Below are 17,349 nucleotides of genomic sequence, written 5' to 3' on the forward strand. Positions count from 1 at the left end.
TATGGTTTCATAATCACTAAGATAATCAAAAAACACTATACTAAAGTACTCTCCCATCTTTTCAGATTGGAGAAACTTTTATCTTTCTGCCTAATTTGATTCTTCTCATTCGTTCTGCCATACATTGAAACTTTTCCAATGTTTCAGAATTATACTTAAACTTGTAAGTATAACCATATTTACTAAACTTTAGTAAATCATGACGAATAGTCTTACCGATCTTTGTGGTGGACTTGACCAGTGCACAAGAATGTGTACTCGATCCCTTAGTCCTTCACTTGACTCACATATACATGTGAACAAGGAATTAGTCTTAATTTTTCCAAAGAAGAAAATTCTCATTCATCATACAGTATAAGTTGCATGATTCCAAGTTTCTCTCCAACTGAAACTTGGGTGATGAGAATCTTTCCTTATTTGGTAAATTATGACACTACCACAAACGAAAGAATCAAATCCATTTTCCAATGTTGCTATCAATGGAATCATATAAACAACAATTTTTCACAAATGCCACTGTAAGGATATTTAAAATAAATAAAAACGAAACTTTTCTTTTATTTAAAACTTGCGGAAAAACTTATCCTTACAATGCAAATGCATATGAAAAACCTGTTGTTATCTATTCCTAAGCAATCTATCACAACTCTTAAGCAGTAGCTCAAAAATTCTGATCACCGAACCATGCGATCGAAATCCATCTTCGCGATCAGAATCAGCTTACTCTTCTTTAAGCTTCCTCTCTTTTCTTTGATTCTTAAAACTTCAACATGTGACCCAGTCACATCATGTAATAAGAATATCCAAATATTAACTTAATAGAGTTAGATAGTTGACTTACCACAAGTAGAGTCAAACTTTTTGACTTGACCAACCTAATGATCTTTCAGGTACATAGGGCAGCTTCGCAACCAATGCCCCTTCTTTTGGCAATAGAAACATATGGACCCTTTGGGAATGGTACACGGGACAATCTCAAACTTAGCCTTTATCTTTGCCATTTGGTCAACCGAGTTGACTATGGCCGATCCCTTTCCTTTGGGAAGAGAAAGCTTTTCTGGATTTTCAATGTTACCATTGTCAATGTCCATGGAAGTTTGGGAAGTAGATCTTCCAATCAAATTTGCTTTACCAGGGCCCTAAATCATTGCTGATTCAGCATCAACAAGCAAATAGGTAAGATCAATAAGGGTCATGTCATGGTCTGTCATGTAGTAGTCCTAAAGGAACTCACTATGTGACTTAGAAAGTGATTGAAGAACCTAGTCAACAACCAAATTCCTCAAGACCTTGACACCCAACTCTCCCGGTTTGTCAATATGTGACTTTATCTCCAAGATGTGAGCACACATAGACTTTGCTTGCCAATAGGGCTTGAGTGACCTTGAACTTTTCAAGAACTTGTGGGATAGGGAGAATAATTGGAGGAGGTGGAGGAAAGCTTGTTCCAAGAGATTTGGGAAGATCATAGTTGTCTGAACCAGACATCTAAAATGGGAGATATTCAAGTTAGTTGATTTAAGTCCTTAATATAACACCCAATATGAAATATTAAGGCTAGTACCCAACACAATACCTTTATAACTTGGAAGAGGGATGCCGTAATCCAAGCTATAAAATATTTGAAGGTAGGTGAATGTCGATTCACCAATTTCCACCATGAAAAACGAAATAGGAATTAGGTTTTAATTGGTTTGAAACTCCTAGATCTTTTGAGATTCATTGAACTATTCAATGGCATGTTTAAATCTCGATTGTGCCCTCTCAAGTTTGTGACTAGGATGTCGAGGATCAAAAACAAGGTGTGAATAACCCGTTATTCACACCTTTGCCAACCTTGTTAAATCCAAGTTAGTGTGTCGGTTAACCACACACGCTCCACTAACGACTTAAGCAAAGTGCAAAGTGTAATTTCATGGGTTAGCACCAAATTCACATTTTCCTAAGTAACTAAGATTGGGAATTTATAAGTGTTTAGTTACTTAGTATTTATCATTATACTTTTAATGAAGGGAGAATTAGAGTCTTGTCAAACCCGTTCGGCTAACGACCCTCCACCAGTCAAGGAAGCGGTGGGTGAGAGTGGACACCCATTAAACTGCCATTTTATAGGCAGTAACCTTATACCCCCTTATAGACCGGCTTCGTGAATGAGGCCTACTAACGGTAAGACTAACTTTGTTCTTATACATATATATAACTATTTACTATTAACATTATAATAGTATAAGAGTTGAATTTTAACTTTTAAAACTCTAAGGGCTTAACTTGGAATTAAATTATTCATGGGGAAACTTTACAAATTCCAAAACTTGAGGGCAAGTTTTGAACAATTCAAAAAACTTTCCAATTCCATAACTTATGTGTTTAAAGTAGTTTTAATGAAAAACCTCTTCAAGTTCCATAACTTGAGGACAAGTTATGGAAGACTTTAAAGCATTTAAAAAATGAGACTCTTTATTTTCATAACTTATGGAAATCTTATGAGTTTTAAAAATCATAAATGTGACTTTTCATATAACTTGAGGACAAGTTACAAAAACACATTTTATGAATAACTTTTAGATCAATTTGGATTGAAAACACATTATCACATAACATTTCTATTAATCTAAGCTTTCTCATAAGAACAAGATAATTCAAATCATCAATCTTCAAGAAATTAGCAAGAACATATAAACTAATACAAATATTGAAATTATGAAAATTATCTTTGAAATTGGATTAGCATGAACATTACCACATCAAAAACAGGTTTATAAGTTCAAAAACAACTTAGGGTAATGTTCCTAGTCCAATTTCAGCCTTAAAAGTCGAAAATATGCTGTCAGGGGCTTCTACTCGTCGAGTGTGTGAACCTACTCGACGAGTAGGATGAATTTCTTCATGGACTCGGCGAGTCCATCAGTGGACTCGGCGAGTCCAGTGCACAGACAGCCAGAATTTTCGATTTTTCAGCCATTTCAGCAAGTATAACATGAAAACAAGCCTTGGATCTGATACCACTGAAGGGTTTTAGTATACTACAACATCCTATGGTGCACATACAACCCTAAATACCTTGGATCTATGTTTTCACTAATTATACATGCAAATGGTTTCCAAGGCATTAAAACTATAACTAGCATGCAATTTCATATTACCAAATAAGATACTAGTTAGAGTAACATACCTTTTGTGTTGTAGCTTGATTCCATAGAGCTTAAGAGCCGAGTGCCTCAAGTGTGACACCTCAAATGGTTCACATAACACCAACAACAACTTGGAATAACTTGAGAGAAAAGCCCTTATGCTCAAATCGGCTAGCCCTCTCATATGAACCCTTAGGGCCGATTTCTTGAGCCATGGGGTCCTTATATATTGTGGCTATTAGGGTAACGCTATGTAACTCATGTCTTTCCATATTCTTCATACTCCATGGGTTAAAACCTCCATGGAGTATACATGGGTTACTCCATGGGTTTAGCCCAACATGAAGAACTATGGATCATAAACCCACATATATAAGAATGAATGATTTACACAATCAATCCCCATATATTTAATTAGTGTCTTTTGATCACATAATTAATTCCAAATTAATTATTGATCAATACTAATTAAATAATATGATTTCATATTAATATATTAGAACTTATAATATATTAATAAATCATAAATATCATTTTCTCACAAAAGTCTATCCAAATCGTTCCGATGTCATGCAACCCAAATAGACCATGCCAAGTCGGGTCGAATACATACCAATAATAGTTATGGACTTAGACATCTAATCCAACAAACAACGCCAATAAAGTCATACGCGGGTTCCAATCCCAAGTGTGACAAGTGTAACTATCACCACTACGGGGCATGCAAGGACTTCCAATGTACCAACTGCAATCGAAAAAGACACATTGTCCAATATTGCAAGATGCCCCCACAACAAAACAAGCAGCCTAATGACAACAACGCCGGAGCCAGCCGCGCATGTTACGGATGCGGGGAAACCGGCCATTTTAAACGCAACTGCCCCAAGAACAACAATCAGAACGTTGGAAGGGTCCTAACCATGGGGCAAGGAGAGGCGGTGCAAGATCCAACAGTGGTGACTGGTACGTTTCCCCTCAACAACTCTTATGCGTGTATTTTATTCGATAGTGGTGCTGAGCGAAGCTTCGTATGTCACGGATTCAAACACCTACTCAATCAAAATCCCCACAAATTGAACGAAACTTTTAGGGTCGAAATGGCCAACGATAAAACAGAATCAACCAACGATATCTACGTAGGGTGCACACTAACATTAAATAATCACTCCTTCCCAATCAGTTTGATGCCTGTTAATATTAGGAGCTTTGATGTGATTGTTGGCATGGATTGGTTAAGCCCCCACCATGCTGAAATTATGTGTCACGAGAAGGCCGTTCGCCTTCATCTACCCAACGACGAAACCCTAATAGTGTATGACGATAAAACCGGCTCAAACCTCCGACTCATTTCTTGCATCCAAGCGCAAAAGTGCTTGCATAAAAAGAATCACGCCTTTCTTGCTCCTGTCGTGGATAAAACGAAGGAGGTGAAAAACATTAACGATATTCCAGAGGTACGTGACTTTCCCGACGTATTTCCCGAGGAATTGCCCGGAACACCTCCCGAGCGCCAGGTCGAGTTCCGAATTGATCTTGTACCTGGAGCCACTCCAATCGCCAAATCACTATACAGGTTAGCTCCTGCCGACATGGAAGAGTTATCTAGTCAACTAAGCGAACTTCTCGACAAAGGATTCATCAGGCCGAGCTTCTCACCTTGGGGAGCTCCGGTCCTGTTTTTCAAAAAGAAAGACGGATCTTTCAGAATGTGTATCGATTATCGAGAATTAAACAAGCTCACTGTCAAGAATCGATACCCACTCCCTCGAATGGATGATCTATTCAACCAGCTCCAAGGAGCCAGCTACTTTTCCAAGATAGATCTGAGGTCCGGATACCATTAACTAAGAGTCCGAGAGGAGGATATCCCAAAGACTGCTTTCCGAACCCGTTATGGGTATTTCGAATTTGTAGTCATGCCTTTTGGTCTCACAAATGCACCACCAGCTTTTATGGATCTGATGAACCGAGTCTGTCGGCCGTTTCTCGACAACTTCGTGATTGTTCTCATCGATGATATACTCGTTTACTCTGAGAGTAAGGAGGGGCACAACCGGCACTCACGACAAATTTTGGGAACACTGAGGGCAGAGAAGCTTTACGCAAAGTTCTCCAAATGCGAGTTCTGGATTCGTAGAGTGGGATTTTTGGGTCATATAGTCTGTAAAGAGGGAATACATGTGGACCCTACCAAAATCAAAGCTATCGAGGGCTGGGCAACCCCAAGAACCCCAACAGAAATCCGACAATTTTTGGGCCTTGCTGGTTATTACCGAAGGTTCATCCAGAATTTTTCCAAAATTGCCAAGCCTCTCACCACTCTCAACCAGAAGGGCGTACCTTTCCATTGGAATGACAAACAAGGAGCTGCCTTCCAAACCGTGAAACAAGCCCTCTGCAGCGCTCCAGTGCTGTCCTTGCCAGAAGGAACGGGGGACTTCATAGTATACTGCGATGCTTCTAATCAGGGATTAGGTTGTGTGCTTATGCAGCGTGGAAAGGTGATAGCTTACGCATCAAGGCAACTAAAGACCCATGAAGTAAACTACGCCACTCACGATCTCGATCTGGGAGCTGTGGTCTTTGCTTTAAAGATTTGGAGGCATTACCTATATGGTACAACGTGCACCATTTTCACAGACCACAAGAGCCTCCAGCACATCCTGAATCAAAAGGAATTGAACATGAGACAACGAAGGTGGGTCGAACTGCTAAACGACTACGAGTGCGAAATCAAGTACCATCCAGGCAAAGCGAATGTGGTAGTCGATGCCTTAAGTCGAAAGGAATACTCGGGTCGCTGAGTAAAGACATTGACAATGACCGCCCATTCCCATCTATTCTCACAAATCAAGGAGGCTCAGCAGGAAGCCTTGAAGCCAAAAAACGTCGCCAATGAGGCATTGCACGGAATGGAAAAGAATCTGACGGTCAAAGAAGACGGAGCCTATTATCTTATGGACCGAATCTAGACACCGAGGTTCGGTGGATTTCGGGACGTGATAATGAATGAGGCTCACAAAACAAGGTACTCTATCCATCCGGGTTCCGACAAGATGTACCTGGATATCAAACAATATTATTGGTGGGCGAATATGAAAGCGGAGATTGCCACTTATGTTGGCAAGAATCTCACTTGTGCCAAAGTTAAAGTGGAGTATCAGAATCCCTCGGGTCTACTTCAGCAACCTGAAATAACCGAGTGGAAATAGGAGAGGATAATAATGGATTTTGTAACCAAATTACTCAAGACGGCAGCCGGTCTGGATGCTATCTGGGTGATCGTTGACCGATTAACAAAATCCGCCCATTTCATGCCAATAAAGGAGACATACAAAATGGAAAGGCTAACGCGAATATACTTGAAAGAAGTGGTGAGACTTCATGGAGTCCCCATATCTATCATCTCGGATCGGGATAGTAGATTCACCTCTCGTTTTTGGCAGTCGCTCCAGAAAGCATTGGGAACCCGACTGGATATGAGCACTACCTACCACCCTCAGACTGATGGCCAAAGCGAGCGAACTATTCAGGCTCTAGAATACATGCTCCGAGCATGTGTAATAGATTCTGGCAAAGCCTGGGATACCCACCTTCCCCTAGTTGAATTTTCATATAACAAAAGCTACCACACGTGCATAAGAGTAGCTCCCTTCGAGGCCTTGTATGGCCGGAAGTGCAGATCGCCCCTCTGTTGGTCTGAAGTGGGTGACACTCAACTGGTCAAAGGGCAATTGCCGAACAGCACCCTCACAGGGCCAGAAATCATCCGAGAAACTACAGAGAAGATAATCCAAATCAAAGCCCGACTCCAAGCATCGCGTGACATACAAAAGAATTACACTGACAAACGACGAAAACCCCTGGAGTACCAAGTCGGAGATCGAGTGCTATTGAAGGTCTCTCCCTGGAAAGGGATGATCCGTTTTGGGAAACGAGGAAAGTTAAACCCACGATACATTGGACCATTCGAGATTCTTGCCCGAATTGGTCCGGTGGCCTATAAGCTGCAGCTACCTTCGGAGCTCAGTAACGTACACCCTGTGTTCCACATATCAAACTTGAAGAAGTGCTTATCGGATGAAACCCTTGTTATTCCTCTAGAAGATATTGAGATAAACGAGAATCTCCTGTTCGTCGAAGAACCAGTCAAGATAATGGATAGGGAAGTAAAGCGCACGAAACAGAGTCTCATTCCGATTGTGAAGGTTAGATGGAGCGCTAAGCGTAGACTGGAATTCACTTGGGAACGCGAAGACCAGATGAAGCAGAAGTACCCTCACTTATTCTCGCATCCATGATGCTACCTTTCAGAAGAATTTCGGGAGGAAATTCCCTCTAACGGGGGGATGATGTCACAACTAACATTTTAGCTAGGAAATTCTGTTCTCATGTAAGCATCAACTATTGTAAGGTTTGTAATAACACGTTAAAGGTTACATTATGATTTCTAATGAACCGTGTGTTGTTATATTGCAAAGCATATATGCCTCTAAATCTCTCCCAAATCTGTCTATGTATCCTAAATCTCTCCCAAATCTCTCTATGTATCCTAAATCTCTCCCAAATCTCTCTATGTATCCTAAATCTCTCCCAAATCTCTCTCATGTCTCTCTCAACTTTTTATAAACATCCGTACCATCCCAATCCTTTCCTTTGTTGAAAACAGCTCAAAACCGAAGGAGAAAACCCAAAAGGACCCTCTTGGTCTGGAGCCTTCTGAGTCTGGAGCATGTTGACTTCGGACCTCCTAAGTTGAACCGGAAGATTTCGCATACTCTGGACCTTGCTCACTTCGGAACACCTTCACTCCGGAAGGTTTCTCTCCGGAACCATTCTCACATGCCTCAGAAGACTCCGCCCCGGACAACCTCGGACCTCGGAAGCCACTAGTCCGCTCCGGAAGCTGCTAACCCATTCCGGAATTGAGTAAGATACTTCGGAATTCGCTCCATTGACTCCGGATATTCCCAAGCGACTCCGGAACTCCCTAAGCACTTCGGACCCTCGCAGATTCCGGACCTACACTCCGGATTTTAGACCATTTCAGACTATTTCTTCATTTTAAGGAATTTTGACGTCAGGAATCCCACCAAACTCGTATTTTCATAACTTAGACCCCTTAAACCCCTATTTTAGGCCAAATTTGAGTATTTAAAACATACTTACACAAAATAATATTTAATATTTATAAAAGTAATATATTATATCATAAAGTGATAAGGGGGTTTGACTTTATGATTTGATGTGAACCCCCATTTCCCATGCAAATCCCAGTAAAACACAAAATAACCATAGAAAACAAGACTTTGCCCACCAGTACTCCAAGCAAGTGTCAAGTCACTCCTTATCCTCTTTATTTAGAAACGTGAACCACCTTTCCCATACTCCACTTCTCATATCCATATTCTGTGAACTCTTAAGTGTGCTCTCAAGCTCCTTCAACCCTCAAGTCTTATTCCTTCAAAGCAATTCCTAGATTCTTGTAAGTATCTTATTTTCTTAAATTGTGATTCTCCACATTATTTTGTAGATTTCATTATATTTACACATAAAAATTATGGATACATATTCTTAGGAAATTCTATAAGTTCAAAGAGTTATCAAACCCTTCAAGTGTTAGAACTTGGAAACTCCTTAGCACTTCTTCAAATCATCCAACAAACTAAACCAAGGTGAGCTTCATGCCCCTACTTTTTCGAGTTTTTATTGTTTTTGGAGGAGAATACAAGTCAAAACCTTTTTTTTTTAACCTTGATTTATTTGCTTGTTATGCTTGTATGCTAAATTATATGTGCTAAAATCATGAAAACTCCAAGAACTCGAAACCTTGGGCAAGTCTCAAGTGTCTAAATCATATTTCACAAATTATACAAAGAAACAAGAACTAGTATGTTACAAAATATAAGTTACAAGTTTTTATAACAAAAACCATAAGTATTTACGTCAAAAATTGCTTAAACAAGTATTTTGGAAGAAATGGACCACTTCCAATAATTCATATAGCTTTGAGCCACCTTTTGACAAATATGAGTCTTATTTGACAAATTATAAAATGAAGGACCATTTTGCCAACATCAAGGATATTGGGTCATTTTGACAAACCTGAATTAAAAAGGAATATTTTCTACAAACGAAAACGAAATATTTAGTCAACGAGTATACCGTTGTTATTTTTGTAATAAATAACCGATTACAACGATTTTTGATACGAACACCTGTTAGTATTCTAGTCATACGCATCTTCACAGTACCTATATATATATATATATATATATATATATATATATATATATATATATATATATATATATATATATATATATATATATAATAGTGTACGCTTTAAGTCCTGTAAGAGTTATAACTTGAGTCTCCTGGAGGGGGAGCGGGAATTTGTGTATAGATCTATACGGGGTTGACACCCCGCACCTTCGCTGTTCGCTACTGCTAGACCGGCCAGTCTAGGGTGACAAATGTCTTAAACAAAACCGACGCCTGAAGAACGTCAGAATGGGCACTCTGTCATCTTAGCATGGTTATAACGACTCACTAAGAATATAACAGCTAATATTGAGTACTTTACACAAGTTACACCTTTCGATTATAAACAGCTATTGTCTGGATACATCAAACGAAGCTTTTACCACACAAGTTCTAGGGTTTTAGTACTACCATTTTATTTATATCAGAAAATATAGGATTTTCTGGGGAAAAACGATTTTATATACGAAAAACGATAAACTAGAACACATATGCAACTATACTTGACTGGAAAGAAGACTTACAACCATTTGATAAGAAAATATGGGATTTTCTGGTTGTCCAACTATCACAGACTTTTATACTAAAAGCTTATGAACTCACCAACATATTTTATGTTGATGCTTTTCAAACGACTTGTATTCTCAGGTAATCAATAAGCAGGTTAATGGGATGCAGATTCAAGTTTATTTTGATGTAGTTTGAAATGTACTCAATGTTGTCTCTTTTGTCTAATTCAAGAACAAAAACAAGATGTAAAACAATGTAAGTTTGTTATCTCAATGTATGATGTTTGGATTTGCTATGTTTCATTTATATTCGATTGTTATGATACTGCACAATGAAGTCACCCGCCTCCGGACGTTTCCGCCATCTGGTCCGGGGGTGTGACATGTCAGCACGAGCCAAAATATCCGCTGCAAAGGAAGTTTTGGATAAAAACAGACCTTTAGCAGTGCGAGAAGCAGCAATGCCAAGGAAGAAAGATAGAGAACCTAAGTCGAACATAGGAAATTCAGACGAAAGACGAGAGATGATGCGAGAGATGAGAGCAGGAGAGGAGGCGGTGAGTATAATGTCATCAACATAGAGAAAAAGAAAGATATGATCAGACCCAGAATGATAAGTAAAGAGAGAGCAGTCAAAGCGATTGTTGGTGAAACCAAGAGAGGTGATAAACACAGCAAATCACTGATACCAGGCACGAGGATCCTGTTTAAGGCCATAGAGAGCTTTGCGTAGACGACATACATGATGAGGGTAAGTGGGATGAACAAATCCAGGAGGTTGTTTCATATAAACTTCTTCAGAGAGGTCACCGTGAAGGAAAGCATTTTTGACATCCAGCTGATGTATAGGCCAGTTTTTGGAGATCACAATGCTTAGAAAAGTGCGGATAGTAGCGGGTTTGACAACATGGCTGAAGGTGTCATCAAAATCAAGACCAGAAAGTTGAGAAAAGCCCTGAGCGACAATGCAACCTTTATAGAGATCAAGATGGCCTTTACTGTCAAATTTATGACGATAAAGCCTACGACAACCGATAATGTTGGCATGAGGAGGAAGGGGAACAAGATCCCATGTATGGCTTGATTGAAGAGCCGACATCTCAGAGTCCATAGCAGATTTCCAGTTAGGGTCACATAGAGCTTGAGCAGTAGAACGAGGGATAGGAGAAATGGATGAGACAGACAAGTTAAAGATTTGTTTGGGTTTGAGAGACCCAGTATGAGAGTGAGTAACCATAGGGTGTGTGGTAGGAGGAGGTAGAAGAAGGAGAATCAAAGGGAGGTTGAGGGGGACTACTAGTAGAGACAGGAAGAGGGGAGGAGGGAGGGGTAGTATCATTTGGGGTGGGTGTGACCGGGATAGGAGGGGGAATATTAGGAGGGGAATCTTCAGACAAAAAAGAATCGTAGTATGAAGGGGAAGGTGTGTCGTGAAAATCAGAGTATGGGAAGTGGTCTTCATCAAAAAGGACGTGGCGAGAAATGATAACACGTTGGGATACAAGATCAAGGCAACGATAGCCACAATGATCAGAAGAAGGGCCAAGATAAATACATGTTGAGGATCGGGGAGAGAGTTTGTGGGAAGCAGTTGAGGAAAGATTTGGATAACATAAGAATCCAAAGACGCGAAGATGTTTGTAGGAGGGAAAATGACCAAAAAGGAGTTCAAAAGGAGTTTGAAAGGAAATGGTAGATGTGGGTAGGAGGTTAAGAGTGTGAACAGTTGTGAGGAGGGATTCAACCCAAAATTTTGGCAGAAGAGAGGCTTGAAATAAGAATGTACGAAGGACGTTATTGATAGTACGAATGATACGTTCAGCTTTACCATTTTGTTGAGATGTATAAGGGCACGAAAAACGAATTTTAATACCCTTGAGGGCAAAGAAAGTAAGTAATGTTTGGTTATTCAATTCACACCCATTATCACATTGAAAAAGTTGGATGTTGGATTGAAATTGTGTTTGAACATAAGCATGAAATTTATAGAAAACATCAAACACATCAGATTTAGCACGAAGTGGAAAGACCCACAAAAAATGAGTATAATCATCTAGAAAAAGAACATAGTATTTAAAACCACTCATACTAGTTACAGGTGATGTCCATAAATCAGAATGAACTAATTCAAACATACGAGATGATTTAGTAACAGAAGATGAAAAAGTTAATCGACAATGTTTCCCAAGCTGACAAGCATGACAAGTGGGAAGCTTATTAGAAGTACTAGATATAAATTTGCGAGAATGTAAAAAATTCAAAATAGAAGTGACGGGGTGACGAAGACGTCTATGCGAGGTAAGGAGAGAGACACCAACACATGAGGTAGCCAAAGGAGAAGGAGCCGGTGATGGAACGACATGATAAAGATCACCGACACTATCACATCGCTGAATAAATGCACCTGTTTTAAAGTCCTTCACAGTGAAACCAAACGGGTCAAAAGTGATAGAAACATAATTATCAGTTGGAAATTGGCGAACAGAAACGAGATTTTTAACAAGTTTATTCGAGACAAGTACATTATTCAAAGTTAAGCGGTTGTGAGAATGCGGGAAAAAAGTTTGACCAATGTGAGTGACAGGAAGAATAGCATCATTACCAACCATTATAGATCTAGAAGTACATGGTGTTAGAGAGAGCATGTTACCTGAGTTGAAGGACATGTGGGATGTAGCACCCGAGTCCATGTAAGTGTTGTTATCTGGTGGCGGCAGAACAGACATGGCTTGAAACACAGATGCTAAGTCTGTATATTGTTGAGGAGTGGATTGCATGTTGCCACCGAAAGAGACTCCAGTAGAAAATTGTGGATGTTGATAAGGTGCATAAGGCTGCTGAGAAATCTGCCCTGAAGGCGCATGAAACTGCTGATGTTGGGAGGCATATCTGAGGTTGGAAGCTGCTGGAACGAGTTATGGTTATTGATGGAAGGCAGGTTGATTCAGCAGCTGCGGATGCTGATTCAGTGTTGTTGGAGGCTGCTGGTGCGCAACATAGTAATGCTGCTGAGTAGGAATAGAAGACAACGATTGTTGTAAGGGAAGCTGTTGAGGAGCAGCTGTCACATTACCGAGGGCAGCAGGTGGTTGTCCTAAAATTCCAACGAAGTGGGGTTGCGGATCGACGGGATGTTCTTGAGAAAATTTTCGTGGGGCATTCCGATTACTGTTCCTGTTTTTGTTCCAGCGATTCTTAGGTCTTCCCAAGTTGTTGGATGAAGAATAGAGGGCTGCACTTTGTGTCATGGATGTTTCAAGTAGAGAATCTGAAGCTATCTCGCGAGACTCATGCAAGAGGAGCATGTTTTTGGCCTCAAGAAAAGGCGGGAATGGCTTGGTGTTAGTGATGACATCCACAATGCTATGGTAGGAGGGTGGAAGTTGTCTAAGAACTTGCATGACTAATTCAATTTCAGTGATGTTTGAGTCCACATCTTTGAGATCATCAGCTAGGTTCTTAAGTGTATGACAAAACTCGGTTATAGAACTTGAGCCTTTCTTAGTGTATTGATCTTGTAGTTGTAGCATCCGAGACATCTTATTGTTCCTGAAAAATTCATCCAATCTATCCCAAAGTTTTTTGGCAGTACACTCATCACTAGATATAATTTGTAATAATCTGGGATCACAGGTACTATAAAACCAAGACTTGATTTTGGCATCAACAGAGAACCATTCCTCATCATCATCACTTGTTGGAACTGATTTCCCGGAAAGATGGCCATATGATAAAGTACCTCTACACATATTGGAAAAGATTTGCCTCCATAATTTGTATCTTGACCCGTCAACAGTTAATTTAAAACTGAATTGGTTGTATACGTTGGTAAGAGTGCACACTAAACTTAATTTGGATGGGGTTGTAGAGGATGATGATCTAGGAGTAGAAGACATGATTGTACCTTGGAGAAGTAGTAGCCGAGAACAGGAATGTGGAAGATAGCAGATAGATCACATAAGAGACAGAGGCAGCAAGAGAAAACTGCTATTACTGTGTTCTGAAAGAGAAGGGCAACAACAAAATCGATGGTAGCGACAATAGCAGGCGACTGGAAAAAAATTAACTGTCACTGGAGTATGTTGAAGTCGTACATGATTTTGTGTGAGTAATAAAACCCTAGCTTGATACCATGTTGATTAGGGTAAAAATCCTTGTTAATGGGAGGCTGTGAATGCAGTATATTTATATAAAAGAATATTACAATAAGGTCCCTACACTATACAATATGTATAAATAACAATATAAACTCACAATCAAACATTTCATCCCCAAACCTTCCATCACTACCATGTTATCGACCATCATTTGATCAGTCTCACTATCCCGCTAGCTACTACTTTCTTACAATGGCTCCGCAAATGTTTCCACTTAATTCACTCTCTTCTCAACCAATGAGATTTTACCACAACCAATCTCAACCAACACATCGTCCGAATGTGGATCTTGATCCGTTTGAAACGATTCAAGAAACTCAATTATTTTCTCAACCTCAACCGCACTTTCAATCCCAACCACGCCCCTACTCTACGAGTCAACCGATTCTTTTGATGAAGGCTATGTTGAAGATCCCATTCAAGAATCATTTCAAGAGCTCGAAGTCGAAACACAAGCACAAAAAAAAGGAAAATGGAGGGCTCAGTGTAGATGGTGCACGGATGATGAAAAGAGGGCACTAGCTCCATCATAGCTAGATGTGTCGGAGTACCTGATCCACGACAAGACCAAGACTCAATAACTTTCAAAGAAAAAGTTTGGCATAACTTTTGTCACCGCATGAAAAAGAAGTACCGCAACCCCGATTCACTTTACTCGAAGTGGTGGACCACCAACCGATCCGCTATGGAATTCAACGGCACCTACATGAACGCGATCAAAACCCCCCAAAGCGGTGCAACTGAGGTGGATGTCATGGCTAAAGTTCGAAAGATTTACAAGGCGAAGGTCGGAAGAGCTTTTGCCAATGAGTCGTTTTGGAGAGTTGTGAAGGGCAATCAAAAATGGCTAGATCTGAAAATTCCTGATCATTACGTGGTGATGTCCAAACGAAGCAAAACTTCGGAGTCAACCCACAGTCAATTTTCCGATGCGCGTATTGGAGGGATTGACCTCAACAATTATGAACCATATGCAGTTCCAACTCGTCCTATGGGACGAGACAAAGCAAAAACAAAGCTGAAAGGAGCACAAAGTTCATCGACTGAAGTGGAGGAGATAAGGAGCGACATCAAAGGGTTGGACGATAAGCTTGAATATTTTTTGGAATTAGGAAAGATAAAAGAAAGGAACCGTACGTTAAAACTTTTCTTAACCCCGGAAGAGAACTTGTCCGAGGAGGATCGACGGATCTTTAACAATGTAAAAAGGATCTCGCTAAAGAATACAACAGGGATAAGTCGTAATATTTTTATATATTAGATGCAGTTTTTATTTATGTTTTTCGTCTAGTATTAAGTCGTGTTTTAGTCTAGTATTTAGGAAGTAATTTGTATTATAAATTTCTAATCGTATTTTATGTTTGAAATTAATGTAACCTTTTTTTATTTAAATATTAAGTGTTTGTCTTTAAAAAAATAGAGTTTATAGACGAACTTTTATTTAAAAAAAAACGTTTTATACAATTTAATAAAAAAACGTTTTATACAATTTAATTTATAACATTTCAATTTCCTCCGACTTTTCTCACCAACTTTTATACATTTAAATTTCCACCAACTTTTCCTACCAAATTTTATAAATTTAAATTTCCACCAACTTTCATTAAATTTTCCACAATATTTTACCCACTTTTGTCTATATCATTCACTATATATAAGACCACACTCTCAACATTTTATACATAAAAACTATCAATCATTCTCTCACAAATTGTGTCTTTCCTATAAAAAAACAATGTCGTCCTCGTCTTCGTCTTCGTCTTCGTCTTCGTCTTCATCGGACGATGTTTTTAATAGCGTAGTACACTCACTCTTCTCCATACGTAATAGGCTAGAACAAAATCTTAACAACCAGGAATCCAGCAGTGCGCAACGAAAACGAAGAAAATATATCCAAAGACAACGTGAAGTAGCCCACCAACGTCTCATGCATGATTATTTTGACGAGCATGATATCTTTCAAGGATATTATTTCCACCGATGATTCCGGAGGCATAAAGATTTGTTTATGCGTATTGTTAATGGTGTGAGTTCAGTGTCTAAGTATATGAGGCAACGCCCGGACGCAAAAGGTACGTTAGGCTTTGATCCAATTCAAAAATGTATTGTTGTATTTTGTATGTTAGCATATGCCACCCCCTGATGCACTATACGAGAGTTGTAGGTTATCTGCACGTACCGCACGAGAAAGTATTACCGAATTTTGTAGATTTGTCATGTCTTTGTACGGTCCACAATATTTGCGTCGCCCTACTTTTAGTGACATACAAAAGTTGTATGCTCATCACGCGAATGTTCACGGTTTACCTTGGATGTTAGAAAGTTTAGATTGCATGCGTTGGAAATGGAGTATGTGTCCTAACGCACATCATGGACATTACACTACGGGTAATTATCATTATCCTACGATCGTGCTTGAAGCTGTAGCCTCACAGGCTTTGTGGATCTGGAATGCCTTTTTCGCTAGTGTCAGTTCGCTTAATGATATTAATATTCTCAATAACTCACCAATATTTAACAAGGTGTGTGACAACACTACCCCAGATTCGTCATTAATAGTCCGAGGAACGGAATACAAATTTGGTTACTATCTTGTGGATGGGATCTATCCTAAAGTTTCTGTTTTCGTTAAAATTTTGTCATGTCCGGATGACCCTCATAGGTCCAGATTTAAGAGAATCCAAGAAAAAGCGAGAAAATATATTGAACGAGCATTTGGAGCACTTAAAAAGCGTTGGCAGATAATTGCCAAAGCATCCATGTTTCGTGATATTTCTACTATGACAGTGGTGATGTATACGTGTATCATATTGCATAATATGATACTAAAACATGAAGGAAACACGATATGTGTGTACGACGAGAATGAAATCATCCCAGAGACACAACCACTAGAATATGGCGGTCAAGAATGGCTACAAATAATGAGGATAATTCACAGTGTAGTAACCCATACCGATCTTTGCCACCATTTGACCGATCATTTTTGGACGATGAACAATTTTGATCTAAATATGCCACCCGAAGACGAATTGGAAGGCTAGTATTCGGAGGAAGACCCGTTGCAAGGCCAGTATTCGGAGGAAGACCCATTGCTTTAGTGTGTTTTTTTATGCAGTGTGTTTTAGCTATGAAGTGTGTTTTTTATATATTAAGTCGTGTTAAGTCATGTTTGTCGTGGCTTGAATTATTAAATCGTGTTTTTAGATATTTTAGGTTTTACTTTATTGTAACTTTTTTTTAATTTAATATAAAATGTTTGTGTTTTAAAAAAAATATAATTTATAC

The 17,349-nt window shown here is 39.3% G+C and overlaps 1 protein-coding gene across 1 annotated transcript; it reads left to right on the forward strand.

The window, feature by feature from the left end:
- Window positions 1–14,746: 14,746 nt before the first annotated feature.
- LOC145131921 (uncharacterized) lies at window positions 14,747–17,105 on the forward strand. Its single transcript, XM_079066564.1, has 2 exons — window positions 14,747–15,262; window positions 16,188–17,105. The coding sequence occupies exons 1-2, from the start codon at window positions 14,747–14,749 to the stop codon at window positions 17,103–17,105; spliced, it is 1,434 nt and encodes a 477-aa protein (XP_078922690.1).
- The last annotated feature ends 244 nt before the right edge of the window (window positions 17,106–17,349 follow it).

This window comes from Lactuca virosa, chromosome 8 (genome assembly GCF_052849685.1).
Source record: "Lactuca virosa cultivar CGN04683 chromosome 8, Lactuca_virosa_CGN04683_v6, whole genome shotgun sequence".
Classification (NCBI taxonomy): domain Eukaryota; kingdom Viridiplantae; phylum Streptophyta; class Magnoliopsida; order Asterales; family Asteraceae; genus Lactuca; species Lactuca virosa.

Excerpts from the sequence above, each read along its gene's own strand:
- LOC145131921 (XM_079066564.1), top strand. The coding sequence starts at position 14,747 with ATGGAATTCAACGGCACCTACATGAACGCGATCAAAACCCCCCAAAGC. Across the intron at positions 15,263-16,187 it reads ATCGACGGATCTTTAACAAT|CATATGCCACCCCCTGATGC; the intron begins GTAAAAAGGATC and ends TTTGTATGTTAG.